This window comes from Capricornis sumatraensis, chromosome 3 (genome assembly GCF_032405125.1).
Source record: "Capricornis sumatraensis isolate serow.1 chromosome 3, serow.2, whole genome shotgun sequence".
In the NCBI taxonomy this organism is placed as follows: domain Eukaryota; kingdom Metazoa; phylum Chordata; class Mammalia; order Artiodactyla; family Bovidae; genus Capricornis; species Capricornis sumatraensis.
In genome coordinates, this window is record NC_091071.1 from 5,682,065 (window position 1) to 5,698,339 (window position 16,275).

The 16,275-nt window shown below is 46.4% G+C and overlaps 2 protein-coding genes across 2 annotated transcripts in view; both read right to left on the reverse strand.

Annotated features, from left to right (window-relative positions):
* ZNF3 (zinc finger protein 3) overlaps nt 1-16,275 on the reverse strand; it is a 527,297-nt gene that overhangs the window by 400,767 nt on the left and 110,255 nt on the right. The gene's annotated exons all lie outside the window — the stretch shown is intronic.
* On the reverse strand, nt 1,046-15,579 carry TRIM4 (tripartite motif containing 4). The gene is made up of 6 exons (XM_068968870.1): nt 15,187-15,579; nt 9,859-9,954; nt 8,950-9,180; nt 7,921-7,943; nt 7,566-7,663; nt 1,046-1,776 (listed from the first exon to the last, which is right to left on the reverse strand). The coding sequence occupies exons 1-6, from the start codon at nt 15,577-15,579 to the stop codon at nt 1,190-1,192; spliced, it is 1,428 nt and encodes a 475-aa protein (XP_068824971.1). The 3' UTR covers nt 1,046-1,189.

Below are 16,275 nucleotides of genomic sequence, written 5' to 3' on the forward strand. Positions count from 1 at the left end.
TTTTCCATCTCTGCTGTGAAAGTCACATGGGGGCATTACATGAAAAGGCTGCTGCTGCTGCTGCTAAGTCGCTTCAGTCGTGTCCCACTCTGTGCAACCCTGAAGAAGACAGCCCATCAGGCTCCGCCGTCCCTGGGATTCTCCAGGCAAGAACACTGGAGTGGGTTGCCATTTCCTTCTCCAATGCATGAAAGTGAAAGTGAAGTGGCTCAGTCGCGACCCCATGGACTGCAGCCCACCAGGCTCCTCCGTCCATGGGATTTTCCAGGCAGGAGTACTGGAGTGGGGTTAGCCCAGCGCAAATACTTAACAAGTGTTTCCCAACATTTGCCAGATGATGTTAACAACCTTGTGCACACAGTATACGAATCTGACGAAGGGAAAGCCCAGTGAACGCTCGGAGGCAGAGATGTGGCCGGGTGAAGACACAGCCCAGGCAGAGGAGCGGCAAGCTGCCTCAGTTTTCCAGTCCAGGAGAAGGAGAGATACTGGTACTTACTGGAAAGAAAAGGAAGTACATGACTGAACAGAAAGAGAGTCTATAAATCTATCAAATTTTGGCAAAAAAGTGAGATAAACCTACACTGTGGGATATCCACACAATGTAAGCACCGGTTAGGACACGTCAGCCTGCAAATGACCAAAATGCAACTGAAACTGCCTCACACAAGGAGCAACAGTCCCATAGAACAAGAAATTCAGGATTCGGGAGATTCCAGCTGCTTCATGGGGCCAACAAAGACCACATTTCTCCTTCCGAGTCCACGGTTACCATGCTCCTCTCACTCCAGTACAGCTGCCGATGCCGGATGAGCTATGTCTTCCCAAACATCTCTTTCTAAAAGCTAGAGAACTTTCCCCAGAAGCACCCTGGAGGATTTCTCACCTGACCTCACTGGCCAGGATTCCCTCCCATGGGCCTGCCTCTCCTGGAGCACGTGGAGTGCACATCCCCAACAGTTCAATTAGGAAGAAGCAGAAGAGAGGGAGGGAAAAGTGCTCAAAGTGGCTACCGGAAAGGTACCCCACGGGGTCTTCCACATCTGCCTACACACAGGACATGCAGGGGGCTGAAGAGAACATGAGGCTGGCATCTGAATGAACCACCCAGGATGGAAACGCGTGAAGTCAAAGATGAGGGCAACGCAATGACTGTCCCCAGCCTGGGTACAAGGCAAAGAGAATCACCTCATTTCCCACCAGTCACTGGGGGGATGACTACAGATGCTAATGGACTCAACCAGAAAAACGGCCGGAGGCGCGAGCTGGAAGAGCAGGGGAGCGTGTGCAGGTGCTCCCCATCCACGGCGTTGTAGAAAGAGACCTCCCCAGCCCCGTGATCCAGGAAAACTCCCACCCGCTGGAGAGCTGGCTCTCGCTTGCTAGGACTCACGGAGGTGCCTGACAGGGGCCGACAGCCAGCAGAACTCCAGCAAACAGCCCAGATTCCCGCCTTGGGGCACATTGTGGAGCCACCAGGGGTCCCCATGACGTCCTCCCGACACACCCCCGCCGCCACCTCCAGGCTGCCTCGGTTCTCAACTTCCCAGTAATGTCTCCCTGAAGTGAAAACATTTTTCCCCAAAACGCAGGGTAAGTGCTGAAATCGCTCCACAAAGCCTGTGGTCCTCTGCGGATTCCTCCATCCGGTGGCGTAGCTCCATGCTGTGAAAAACAGTGGCCAAGAACTGGCTGATGCCCCGTTTTTCACGTATCTCCCTTCCTGGGAGAAGACAAGTTTGGAATGAGCGGTGTCCTCAGCTAGAGTTACAGCCACTGCAGAGAAAATGAGAGTTGAGATCAGTGATGAAGAGCTGACCACGAACCCTGCTCCAGAAATGCCCATCTGTCCCAGCTTCAGTTCCATCCTTCTCCTCCTATCAAGTACTGCTAGGAATGAGACGCCTCACTGCCCCCTCAACTGCTCCTCAGCTGGACCTCGCAGGCCACAGTTTGCATTAGCAACCTGAAGTCTTCATTTCCCTTCGGCTCTCAGACTACAGCCTAGAAAATGGGAGCTTATTATTCCTCGGCCCCAAGTCTTCACCATCAACATAAAATTTGAAGAAACAATAATACTGACTTGCTGAATCCGTACCAGAACCAAGGCTGTCACCTGGCCAGTTCTTTGTACAGGAACACACAGGTGTCATCCCAGGTCTCTCTCTACTGGTTCTAGTGGCTTGCTGGCCATCTCTACAAGCCCCCGGCAGGTAACTCAAAACCAAATTCAGAGCCTCAAAGTCCCCCTCCCTTCTCTTGAGACTAATCCTCCCTCACAAGCACACATCTTGTTTTCTCTGCTCTCTAAGGCTTAAGGACATGACCTTCACCCAAATGCTCATACTTGGAAATCTTACCCTTATTTGATTCTTCTTCCCCTTTGACCCTCGTTGGCTAATGAATCGCCAAGTCCTATCAATTCTGCCTCTGAGATGGTCCCTCGGGTTCTTCCCTTCCTCTCCCATCGCCACTGTCTGCCTTCAGACCTTCAGCAACTGTTTCTGTAACTTCCTCCCTGGCCTGCCTCCTAATTCTCTTCCCTCCCAACCTTCCATGTCTCTTCAGTTTGCTGAGAGATGTGTTTTGTTTTGTTTTTCTTAATCGACAGAGATGTTAGATTTTGACAAAGGTTTCTTTTTCCTGCATCTACTGAGGTGATCAAATTGATCTTTTTTAAAGTGCTAATGTGGTGAGTTACACTGATTTGCAAATATTAAACCAAACCTGCTTTTCTGTGATAAATCCCATTTGGTTGTGATGTATTATACATAATTGAATTCAACTTGCTAAAATTTTCTTTCAAATTCCTCTGTCATGAGGGACATTGACCTATAGTTCACTTTACTTGTAATATCTTTGATTTTAGTATCATGGTAATGCAGGTCTTATAGAACAAGTTGGGAATAGTCTCTTCAATTTTTTGTTAAGAGTTTGTATAGAATAAATATTTCTCAAATGTTTGGTGAAATCACCAGTGAAGCCATTTGGGAAGGTTTCTAACTATAACATGAATAAAACTATTCCAGTTATCTATTTTCTCTTGAGTCAGCTTTGGTCATTTGAGTCTTTTAAGGACTTTGTCCATTTCTTCCATGCTGTCAGATTTATCAGCATAAAGTTGCTCATAATATTTCCTTATTATCCTTTTAGCATCTACAGAAACTGTAGTGATGATGCCCCTCTCATTCTTGATACTAGTAATATGTCTTTTTTTCTTCCAGTCATTCTGTTTAAAATATATTTCAATAAAATTTAAATTCTCAAAGAGACAACTTTTGGTTCCACTAATTTTTCTGCTGTTTTTCTGTATTCTATTGCAATAATTTCTGCTCTGATTTTTAATTGTTTCCATCCTGTTTCTTTAGGGCTTTATCTGCTCTTCTTTTTCTAATGTCTTATGGTAGAAACTGGTATCACTGGTTGAAGAAATTCCTTTGTGTTACATGTGATTAGTGCTATAAATTCCCCCTTAAGTATTGCTTTAGTGGTACCCCACAAATTCCTTTTCATTCAAAGTACTTCCTAACTTGCCTTTTGATTCACCTTTAGCTCATGGATTATTGAGAAGTGTGTCATTTGGCTTCCTAACATTTGGGGACTTATCAAAGCTTTTTGTTTTTGTTTTTACTGATTTCAAAATGCACTGTAGTCAAAGAACATACTTTGCACGGCCTGAATCCTTTTGAATGCTGTAGCCCACAGGCTCCTCTGTCAATGGGGATTCTCCAGGCAAGAATACTGGTGTGGGTTACATGTCCTCCTCCAGGGGATCCTCCCAACCCAGGAACTGAACGCAGCTCTCCCACATTGCAGGTGTATTGTTTACCATCTGAACCACCAAGGAAGCCCTTTGAATACTGATGTCTTATGGCCCACCTTGTTCTACCCTGGGAAATGTTCCATGTACATGCAAAAAGAATGTGTATTCTGCTGTTGTTTGGGGCAGTATTCTATAAATAACAGAGTGGTCAAGTTGACTGATAAGTTTTATTCAGTCTGTCTTTGATGATTTTCTGCCTACTTGTTCTAAAATTTATTCTTAAAAGATATTGAAAATTCCAACTGCAATCGTGAATGTGTCTATTTCTCCTTGCAGCTCTATTAGTTTTTGCTTAATATATTTTGAAGCTCTGTTGTTAACTGTATAAATGTTTAGAACTGTTATATCCTCCTGATAAACTGACCCATTTATCATTAGGAAATGACTTTCTTCATCTCTGGTAATATTCCTTGCTCTGAAATCTATTTGATAATAACATAACCAATAGACTTTTGACTAATGTTAGCATGATGTATCTTTTCTCATAACATGTATGGGTCTTTGTATTTAATGTGTGTTTCTAGCAGCATACAGTTAGTTGGGTCTTGCATTTTTTTATCCAGTCCAATCAGTCTCTCCCTTTTAATTAGGATATCCAGACCATTTATACTTAATATGATTAGGTTTGTACCTATCATCTTGCTATATTTTCTACTTGCCCTTTTTTCCTCTTTTTTGCCTTCTGTCTGATTAACCAAGTATTTTTTTTAATAATGATTCCACCTTATCTACTTTGTTGACTTATTAGCTATAACTTTGTTTCTAGTGGTTGCTATAAAGTTTACAAAGGTACACCTTTCACTTAACAACCTACCTTCAAGTGATATTGTACCACTTCACACGTAAGAATGTATAACAGTATACCTTCATTTCTCCCCTCCCAACATTCATGTTCTTGTTGTTATAAAATAAAAGAATATATTACTTTCTGCTTGTTTAAACAACGACTGTATTTGTCAAGCTTCTCCATAGAAATAGAACCAATAGGATATGTGGGTACTTGCAGAGATTAGAAGGAACTGGCCCATGTGATCATGCTGACTGCCAAGTCCAAATCCATGGTGTGTAACAGCAGCAAGACCCAGGGGAAATTAATGTTCCAGTTCCTTAAGGAACCAAAGGCAGGAAGAACCAAAGCTGCAGATGGAGTCTGAAGGCAGTCTGCTGTCAAAGTCCCTTGTTCATGGGGGAAAGTCAGCCCTTTTGTTCTACTCAGGCCTTTAACTGACTAGGTTAGGCTTGCCAACATTATGGAAAGCAATCTGCTTTCCTCAAGTTTCCTGATTTATATGTTAACCTCATCTAAAAACACTCTCACAGCAATACCCAAAACAATGTTTGACCAAATATCTGAGCACCCAATCAAATTACCACAGGCATCAGCCATCCCTATCACCTTTAATGAGACTTAAATAATGACAAAAATAGATATTTCTTTACGTCATTACCACTTTGGAAGATCTTTTATTCCTTTGTATAGATATGACTTCTATCCAGTATCATTTTCCTTCTGCTTGAAGGACTTCCGCTAACATTTCTTACAGTGCTAGTCTGATAAACTCCTTCAGTTTCTGGATATCTGCAAACATCTTTATCTCACCTTTGTTTCTGAAGTGTATTTTTGCCAGGAATAAAATTCTAGGTAAACAGTCTTTTTCTTTCAGTCTTTTAAAGTTCTTGCTCACTAGCACTGCTTCCAATGAGCACTGGGATGTCATCTTTATCTTTGTTCCACCTTGTTCCACAGTATATAACATGTCCTTTTCTAGTTGTTGCATCTAAAATTTCACCTTTGTCACTGGTTTTGGTGTGGTTTTCATCATCTTCCTCATTTAGAACTTGCTAAATTTCTTAAATGTGTGTGCTTACAGTTTTCATCAAATTTGGAAAGTTGAGTCACTGTTTCTCCAGCTGTTTTTCTGTCTCACCCCTATCCTTCTGCTCTCCCTGAGGGATCCCAGTTACCAGACAAAAGGCTGCATGAAGGTGGCCCACAGCTCACTGAGGTGGCTTTCATTTTTTTTTCCCTCTCTTTCATTTTGCATAGTTTTGACTGCTCCATCTTTTCAAGTTCGTGTCCAATCACCTATTAGCCCCAACCAGCTTCTTCTTCATCTCATAGTTTTCATCTCCAGAAGTCAGATCTGGGTTGTTTGTTTTTTTTTTTTAATATCTCCCCTGTCCATAATATGCATCTTTACAAAATAGTTGCAATAACTGCATTAATGTTCTTCTATGTTTATGCTACCATCTTGGTCAATCTTGAGTCAATTTCAATTGATTATTCTCCTCACCACGTCATGTTTCCTACCTTTTTGCCTGCCTGGTAATTTCTGATGGGATGCCAGACATTGTGACTGTACATTGTTGGGGACTCATTTTTAAAATACCTATCCATCTTCTTGAGCTTTGTCCTGGGATGCAGTTACTTGGAAATAATTTCATCCTTTTGGGTCTTGCTTTCCTGACATGTAAAGTGGGTGCAGAGCAGTGCTCAGCGAAGGGTTAATTATCCCCACTGATGAGGCAAGATTTTCCTGAGTGCTCTACCCAGTGCCCCATGAATTAAGAGCTTGCCAGGGGCTGGTAGGAACAGACATTGCTCCTGGCCCTGTGAGAGCACCAGGAACTGTTTCTTCTAACCAATTTGAAAATTTCCTTCAACCTCGGGTAGCTCTTCACAAGCACGTGCTGATCAGTCCTCTCCTGAATGTTCACAGGACGTCTCTGTAAACCATCAGGGTTCTCCCTGTCCAGCTCTCTCCTCTCCAGCACTCTGGAAACTCCCACTGCTTTGTTCTGGACCCTCAGCACCACTCCTCAACTCAGGCAGTCCACCTGGCTCCCCGTTACCTTCCCTGAGGTCGCCTGGAAACCCTCAAGGCTGGAGGCTGGGGCCGTCGTAGGACTCGGCTCATTTGGTTCACATTCCCCGTGTATCACTGTCCTTCCTTGCCTGCTGTTCAGTGTTTTAAAAACTGTAGTTTCATGTATTGCCTATTTTGGATATCTTTGGTCAACTACATCTCAAGAGTAAGTCCAGTCCCCTGCGCTTCATTTTATCTGGAAGTGGGCATCTACAGCGTGGCTCCTGATCAGGGATGGGCACTTGAGAATGCAGCTTCATGTCATGCACAGGCCTTGGCGCTTCTCTGGAGAGCTGGTCAGTTTACCTCCAGTCGTTCTTACCCTCATCTCCTCAACCTCGTTCCTGCCTTTCCCCGTATGCCCCTTACGCTGAGTCTTATCAGACACCCTCCCCTCTATCTTCTCCACATCTCAGCTCACGCTGCCACCTCTGCTTGGAAGCCGCCTCTCACTTTCCGCTTGGCAAACTCCTACTTATCCTTCAAAGTCCCAAACAACTGACACCTGTGCTGTGAAAACCTCCTCACTCTGCCCCAACAGAGAGGCTGTCGTCTGCACTTCTGTGATATTTCACTCACGCCACTGGCACACACTGGGCCCCGCTGTGCTGCACTAAGTGGTATGTCTGTCTCCCCAGCTTGCTTGTGTTCTTAGAAAGAACAGGTCCCTTGCTTTTTGTGTAACTAGCACCTTTAACATCCTAACATCCTTTGCCTTTAGACGGATGGCTCTTCAGGGAAGCGCATATCTTTAATCCCTAAGTGGTTATTTACCGTTCTCTTGGCCCTCCTGTTGGCTGCGCGCTCTGCTCCCTCCTCCCTCTGCAGGCCCCCCTCGTTCCTTCTCCGAGCTCCAGCTCCCTGAAACTGCTCACCTTGAAATCGCTTCAGCATCTCCTTCATCATCGGAAGCCGGCACACAGTCTTCACCGTGAGGTCTTCAGAGGAATAGCTCACGTCCTGATTCTCACACCTAAGAAAAGCGCAGAAGGCTGCTCTTCTCAGGAGACAAACAGGACGGCCAAGACCCCCCCAGCCCGCACCCGAAGGCTCCAGCCCAGAGCTCAGACTGCCCTCCCATTCCTCCTGGTGCAGGCACGCAGGCTTCCTCCCCTTCGGCCCCTCACATCGGTGCCCACGGACCCGTGGGGCCCAGGCCTCCTTTCCCCTCTGCTTGGCCTGTATCTTTACAATCTGCTCAACCACCCGTAAGAAGGAAAGCGCTCACACCTGGTCAACACCTCTGCTGGATTCTGTGAAGAGAAGAAAGAAAGGAGTTACGTACCCTCCTGTGAGATCTGCTACTCAACTTGGTGAGCAGGGATTTTTCTGTCAGTTGCTTTTGTGAGCATCACACATGATCTCCTGCTGCCAAGCCCAACAGGGTTAACATGAGGCAGTCTTTGTTTCGTGTGAGCCCTCTGCCCTATTTAACAATGTGGACCCATCCTTTCCTCGAAACCCTCCCCTTCCTCCTTTGGCACCAAGACATGAGCTGTCTCCTGGCTCTCCGTCTACTTCTCCATCCACACTCTTTCAGTCACAGACAAGTGTTAGTGAGGATGTGGTGGGAATACAAAATGGTTCAGCCACTTTGGAAACAGGCAGTTTCTTTAAAAGTTAAATATAAATATACCATATCGCCTAGCAATTCTGCTCCTACTACTTAGCCAAGAGAAATGGAAACATATGTCCACACAAAGAATGGCACACAAATATTAAGGCAGAACCCTTCATAATAACATTTGGGTTATGTCCATCAGCTGGTGAACAGGTATACAAAAGGTGGTATATTCTGCAATGGAACACTATTCGGGAATAAAAAGGGAATGCAAATACGATACGATGCTCCAACATGAATGAACCTCAAGATCATCATAGTAAATGAAAGGATTCATATACAAAAGAAATGTGTTATTTCAAAAGACCCTGCTGTAATATATGTTTGGACATGGAACTGGAGCGCCACTGCTCAAGCAAGTTGTAAACGTTCTAGACAGTTCTTGGAATTTAAGTATCTCATATTACCTGAGCTCACCGAACCTAAACTTCACATTAATTTCCTTTGGAAAGTAAATCTTTGACTCTTCAATTATCTAATAAAAATAGTAACACAATTAGCAAAAGAGAAAAAAACACGTCTTCTACTAAACCCACTCACCAGGAAGGACACTCAGCTCTAAAGACAAGAGGGAGATGAGTTAGTGACGTGGGCAATTCCATCAAGACAGAGCCTATGCCCTTCCCGGCTGGTCTCACCTGGAGCAGCTCCAGGGTGGAGCTCTGGCTCTTCTCCTTCACCTCTAGGATGAGCTTCTTCAAAGAAGTGATCATCTGGTTGAGCCTAGATATGTTCTCACTTTGCCTCTTCTTTGTCTCCTCTTCTTCCTGCCTCAGTCCCTGAAGAAACAACTGCTCTTCTTCAGTCAGGAGGACGTGCAGCTTCGCAAACTCCGCGATGACTCTCATTCGCTGATTCTTCATCTTCTCCTGCAGCCACAAGAGACTGGCTCAGTCCTTTCTCTGCCTGGTCCTTCCTCCTAAATTCCCTGCATGTGACTCCCCAATAGTCCAGGACCCTTTCATCCAAATCACCTCCTCCAGAAAAGCTCCTGCTCACGGCCTACAAATTTCCCCTACTCCTTTCTCTACGCCTGCTTGCTATCTTTGTACTAGTCTTTACAGTACTAACTCGTTCTTTGTAGTACCTGAGTTTCTACTACTGATCGTCAGGCCTTGTTCATATAGTTTTTAAACGAAAATGCACCTTCACACCTATTACTTAATTTAGCCCTCAGAACACCTAGTGTTTAGTGGTGGTAAATCTCAGACATACAGGTGTGTACCCAACATCATACCTCCCAACTGGGGACAACAGCTCTGGGGGGAAAGTTCATTTGCCTTCCACAATGCCATAGACCCCAATCAACACCCACCTCAGAAGCCAACCCAGGAGGACTGCAGGAAGGAAAGGGGCACCACCCTTGAGGTCTGAGGATGAAGGGTGTGGAACGCGTGTGGTCCAAAGCCACGGCAGAGATCAATGCTTCCTGTTCTGTCAGCCTGACACCTGATAAGACCCTGTGAGCTCTTCCCAGCCGAAGCCCTTGAGCAGCCTCAGGCTGAAAGGACTAAGGGCAAGAAATGCCCAGCTCCTCCTGCTATTACCTTCCACTCTGCAGCATTCTTCACTTCCATGTCCTGAAAATGTATGACTTTCTTCATCTTGGCTGTCAGACTAGACTGAGTCTTCAGAAGTTTCTCCTGCCAGCGGAAGAAGCACACCTAAGTAAGAAATCATCTCTTCCAGCACCTTGCTTGTTCAAGAGCTAAAAGTCACCTCGGCCAAACATGGGATGAGACTGAGAAGATGCGGAAGAGCCACAGGCTAATGCCCGAGAACTAGGCTGCTCTCAAGTCATCAAAATACTACATCAAGTTTGCTCGTTAAGTAGACAAAAATTCGTGAGTACCCAGCGCCGGCAAGGGAGAAGGCCTCTGGCACCATACTAGTAGGAAAACAAAAAGATCCCATCTAGTGAAGTAATTATCCTCCAATTAAAGTAAAGAAATAATTTTTTTTAAAGTTCCCACCTTTTTGAAGGGCAACTGGCAAGATTTAACAGTATTTAAAATATGCAATAATCCTATTTCTAATAATAATATCCAATAAAACACTAGTAAAAATAATATATATAGGAATGTTTATTGCAGCATTCTTCACTATCCATCAGTGGGGAATTATGATACACTGATACTCTACATCAATTTCAGCTCTTGCTATAATTCTGTTTTGAAAAGAACAAATATACCTGTGTCTGTGTAACTGTGTACGTTTATAATTGAATAGAAAATAATCTGGAAAGATATATAACCAGGTATTATTAACACTGCTTATTTCTAGGGAATAGGAATGGTGGAGGGAGTCGGAGGGAGAACTAGAAATTTAATAAACTTGTTTGGATTTCTACAAGAAGCATATATCCTTTTGGTAATTTAAAAAACCCAAAATAAAAAATAAAAAATAAAAACCAAATAAGCTATAAAAAAAATCGAGCCAATTAGAATCAACAGAGTAAGCTGCAGAGGGTGAGCAGCTAGTAGCAGAATGTCGGGCAGGACCTTAGAGGCAGAGGCAGACAGGTTAGAGACGGCACACATCAGGGTCAAACCTCATGTACGTGTGAAGCCTTTCATGAGATAAACAGCTCCTTGGAATGTGACTAAGAACGTTTTTTAAGTTTTCACTTTTGTTTGCTAATGAAAATATGTTTGAAACAGAATTTTTCCATTTTTAAAAGCCCTTAGCAACTCCAGTGTGCGTGAATTATGCTGTCCCCTTACCCAGGACTCTGCCTATGCATGTGTGTATCCTGCCACAGCTGGGTTCTAAAGAGGTCCCCTGAGAAAACCCTTTGGGGAGATTAGAAAACTTCTTCCCTGCAGTAACAGAAATTGCCACAAGGTGGCGGGAGGGCAACACCGAGCGTTACAAAGCTGGGTAGACCCACAAGTTCAAAAAAATCACTTTTTCTTCATTTAACTTCAGACTTTCGTGTTTATACAGAACTACAACAAAAGAACACACATTTATAGAATGAAGACATTTTCTGACTTGTGATCGTGTAGTTTAAATGACACGAAACTTCAAATCAGATCTGAGTTTCAGTCTACCTTCACCAACTAGCTATGGATCTGTGGTTAAGTCAGTCTCACACATTTCCTGGGCTGCAGCTTCCTGACCTAGAAGATGAAGGCAAGCACAATAGATGGCCTTTTCTTAAACACCATGGCAGCTCTGAGGTTCTGTGAATTTCAATCATTGTAACCTCTGCATCCAATCCAAGCAAGTAGGCCTTACCTCCAAAATACATGTCAGATCTGCCCAGCTGCCTATTTGCCACCCCCAGCCACCTCCTTGTTCAAACCACCTCTTGTCCGGACAGCTATCAGTACAACAGCCTCATGACCGGTCTCCCTATTTCCAGTCTTGTTCATATCTCAGCCAATGTCCTCGGAGTAGCCAGAGTCATCTTCTAAGGCCAGCCACGTCACGTCAGTCCCCCACTGAGCTTCTCCACTGGCTTCCCTCATCACCGAGGAAACTCAGCCGCCCCGCGGTCCGACAGAACGCCAGCCTTGCCTGCATCTCCCAACTCATCTCGCGCTACTTTTCCCCTTGCGGATCATGCTTCGGGGGCATCGCTCTTGCTTCCGTGTCATGGGGATGTCCCGCTCTTCCCAGCCTCAGGGTCTGAATTTGCTGTCCACTGCCTGGGACGTCCTTCCCGCAGTTCCTCTGACAGCTGATCCATCAAGCCTCAGCTGAAAGGTCATCTCTTCAGAGAAGACTGCCTGTGCCCTTACTGAGCCCTCGTCTCTTCTCTGGCGTGGCACACTATTTCTTTCATGGCACATATCATCATCTGGGATTATTTGTCTGCTGTTTACCTCCTGCCCCAACCCCAGCCAGACTGTAAGCTCCACGGTCTTTTCAGCACTCTATTCCTTTCCTGGGTCTGGTACTATAGTACCGCATCTGACACAAAACGGGTGGTTCAAGAAATATTTCTTAAATGAGTTAATAGCAACGAAGGGATTAGTTCCCAGGGTCAACAGACTAAATGTTGGCTTGAAGTAAAGAGGTGCTGGGCTTGGAAGCCTTTTCCAAAAAAACACTTTGCTTCCTGAAGTTTATGAAGCTATTTCTCTGTGTTCTCTCGTTCTCTCCCACCATCAACGACTCCAATAAAGGCAACTTCTGCTCTGGAATACTTCCCTCTGTGAAGGTACTAAGATGTAGGTCCATGGTCTCTATCCTATCTGTATATCAGAATGTCTTAAAAGTGCTTCCAGGTGGCTCTAATGTGTATCCTGAGCCACTGGTGTGGCCCCAAGAGAGCAAGCAGAGTGGGCTAGGAATTCATCAAACCAGGTTTCCTGGATGCGGTGCTTAGGGGCTCAGATCCTAAGAGAAAGCACTGTTTGCAGGGCTCAGGTGTGGGCACAGATGGGGGTATTTTCCACAGACTTAGGGAGCTCCAAACATTTATGACACAGTGCACGTGCTGAGAATGGGATGGTGGAAACAGGGCAGCTTTACCCAAGAGCAACCCAATGTTTTTCAAGTTAACTCGGGGTGAGTATGTGTATGTGCTGAGTCACTTCAGTCGTGTCTGACTCTTTGAGACCCTACTGACTGTAGCCCACCAGGCTCTTCTGTCCATGGGGTACTCCAAGCAAGAATACTGGAGTGTGTTGTCATGCTCTCCTCCAGGCGCTCTTCTCCACCCAGGGATCCAACCCGTATCTCTTCCATCTCCTGCACTGGCAGGCGGGTTCTTTACCACAAGCACCAGCTGGGGTGGGGATGAAGGTGGGTTAACAGCAGTGATTACGCAGAAGAAGGTGCAGAAAAGGACCAATCCTGGGAATTTCCCTGATGGTCCAGTGGCTAAGACTGTGTTCACAATGAAGGAGGCCTGGGTTCAATCCCTGGTCAGGGAACTAGACCGAACATGCCACAAACAAAAGATCCAGCGTGCCACAACCAAGATCAAGGATCCCATGTGCCAGAGCTGAGACCTGGCACAGCCAATTAAACAACAATAAATAAAAATTTTTTTAAAGCAAAAGCTTAAAAATATATAATCTAATATATATATATAATCTAAAATAAAATAATCTAAGGAAAAAAAAAGGATAGACTGATAATTCTAAAGTGCTGTGTTTCTAGTTTCCTATGTCCCCTGTCTCCTGTCCCTCCTCCCTGGATTTCATGTCACAGTTACTTCACTCTCACCGTGTCCCCAATGAGCACCAGATATCTGGACTGAGGTCCTAGACTCCTCTCTCTGCCTGACCCATCAGTACAATTAGTCACAATGTTACTCAGTCCCGCTCGTAATTAATTCACACCCTCCTCTTCTCCAGGACCCCTGTCCTGCACTGGTTCAGGCCCTACGGCCTTCTGCTTCAAATGGTGCAACAACAACCTCCCTGGGTCTTTCGCATTCATCCCCCGTGGATGCCACAATGAACTTGGTAAAACAAAAGGACTGAGAGCCGATCACGGCTTCCCTTGCCTTAAAATCCTTCAATGATCCCGATTTGGTGGAAGAGAAACTCAGGCTTTTCAGTGTGGTGAACAAGATCCTCCACAATGCAGACCCTGTCTCTTTCTTCAGCTTCAAGTCCCACCAGCCTCCCTCCCATGTGCCACCCTCCTAAGGCAAAGAGCAACCTCATCCATCAAGAGCGGGCTCATGTTTCACTCCTCCGTAAAGTGATCCTCACTCTTGTCTGATGCCTCTAATCTCAGACCTTCTGTGTGTTGATAACTCACACTGAAATTACTGGTCTACATGCTTACATCCCCTACAAGACAAGACCCATGTCTTTCTCATCCATTTATGTCCAGAATCTAGAACAACGCCCAGCATACAGGAAGCACCAATAAAGGCTACTGAATAAAGAAATGAATATACACTTTCTAGTCTAATTTTGCATGTTTCCTATTTATAGTCAGCTCATAAAAACGAACAGCATTTGACAGTTTACAAATACACTTTAACTTGTATCATTACATTCATGTTTTCAACGAGTACTTACTAGATACCAATTCAGATGGAGACCACTGGAGTGACACCTTCAGTAATGGAAGGGGGTGGGGCTAGTCTGGAAAGGATGATCAAGGAAGGTCTTCAAGCTACAATCTAAAAGGATCTAAAGCACAGAAGGTATGGGTAGAGAGAGAGAACAGGCTTGAAATAAAAGCAGGAAGGCCAGGGTGGCTGGAACAGAGTATGATAAACTGATTTATTTAACTGAAGCTTCTTAACCCATAAGATAGGTAGAACAGGGAATCTCCAAATTCAAACATTAAGTGATCTTCCCAACTGATAAAGCTAGTAACAAAATCTAGACTTATCCCTCCAAGCCAGGCTTTTCCCAAATCATCAGCTGTTGATGACATCTGTAGGCACAAACCTGTACCGTCCAATACAGCATCCACTAGCCATGTGAGTTCCCGATATATGGAGAGCCCAAACTGATGTGTGTAGATGTAAAGCACACACAGATTCAAAGGCCCATCATGAAAAAATTAAAATATCTCATCGATAATTTTCATATCGATGTTGCATATTTCGGATAAATGAGTTTAAAATTAGCATCACCTGTTTCTTTTCACCACTAGAAAAACTTTGAATGACAGATGTGCCTGGTTCCTTTTGTTTCTATTGGACAGCACTGGTGTATAACCTCTCAGGATGACCGAGCTGCCGGGAGGCCAGTCCCTGGAAAGTTTTTCGGTGATGACTGAGCCTCCACCGCCCTCCCGATTCCAGTTTTAAACTCCAGCTCTGATCTGTGAGTCTCTTAACTTTTTTGAGCCTGTCAGGGTTGGGGGTGAGGGTAGGTTTATGCCTCCAGTGCAGACAGTAAAGGTTCCCAGGGCATATACCAGCAGCCCAGCCCCGTAAACGGCCGGCTCACCCGGTAGCTCTTGCATGCCTCGTCGGCTGGGGCCATGGTGTGGGCCTGGTGCTCCTGCGACTCCCTGCACACCAAGCACACGAGCCGCTGATCATCCTCGCAGAAAAGCCGCAGCGGCTCCCAGTGGCGGCCGCACAGGCCCGCAGGCACGGGGCCCAGGCGCCGGCGCCGCATCCTCTCGGTCAGCCGGGCCAAGGCCCAGTTGGGCCTCATCGAGGCGGGCGCCGACGGCCGCCGACACTCGGGGCAGCGGACGGGGCTGCCGCCCGGCGCCCAAGTGCGGCACAGGCAGCCGCGGCAGAAGTTGTGGCCGCACTCGATGGACACCGGGTCCGCGAAATAGTCCAGGCAGATGGCACAGGTCAGCTCCTCCTGGAAGTCCTCGGCCTCCATGCCGCCCCTCTGTCCCGGATGAGACGCCTGCGGGCGGCGGGCGGTGGCCTTCGGACCCGCGGCCGCCGAATCTCCTCCGGGGTTCGCGATCCAGCGGGGGCGCGGGGCTGCGGGGCTGCGGGGGGGCGGCGGCCCTTTCCGCGGCTCCCGAGCGCGCGAACGACCGGGTTTCCGCACGAAGACGGCCGGTGGGAAGTGACAGGACGGCGGGCTGCGACGGGACCAACAAGAGCGAAGCGGAAGTCCCCCGGGAAGCCTAGAGAGGCTTCGAGGCGCGCGTCGGTTTGCGGGGCGCGCGGGAGGATGGTGGTGCTACTGCAGCTGCAGCTGCTGCTGGTGGAACCAAACTGGGAGGCGCTAATGAACTTGTCCTTCCGGTTCGCCGGCTGCTCCCAGAAGATTTAGGGTCTAGAATCCTAGGCTAGCTGCTGCCCAGAAGGGCATTCCGGGCGAGGTACACCCTAGCGGCGTGGCGGGCCAGGCGGAGGACCTGGGGCTGGGGGCGTCTGTGCAGCCCCGCTGGAAGTGGGGCTAAGGAGGCGCCCTGCCCCACAGGCTGGCTTTTTCTGAAGTTGTCCTTTTTTGTTCAGCTTCTTTCTGTCAATACAAAGACAGACGTACAGAAACACAGACACAGGGAAGGAACCCGCTCTTGACCTCCAACCCCGAGGTCTAGTTGAGATGCTCAAAAGGTAG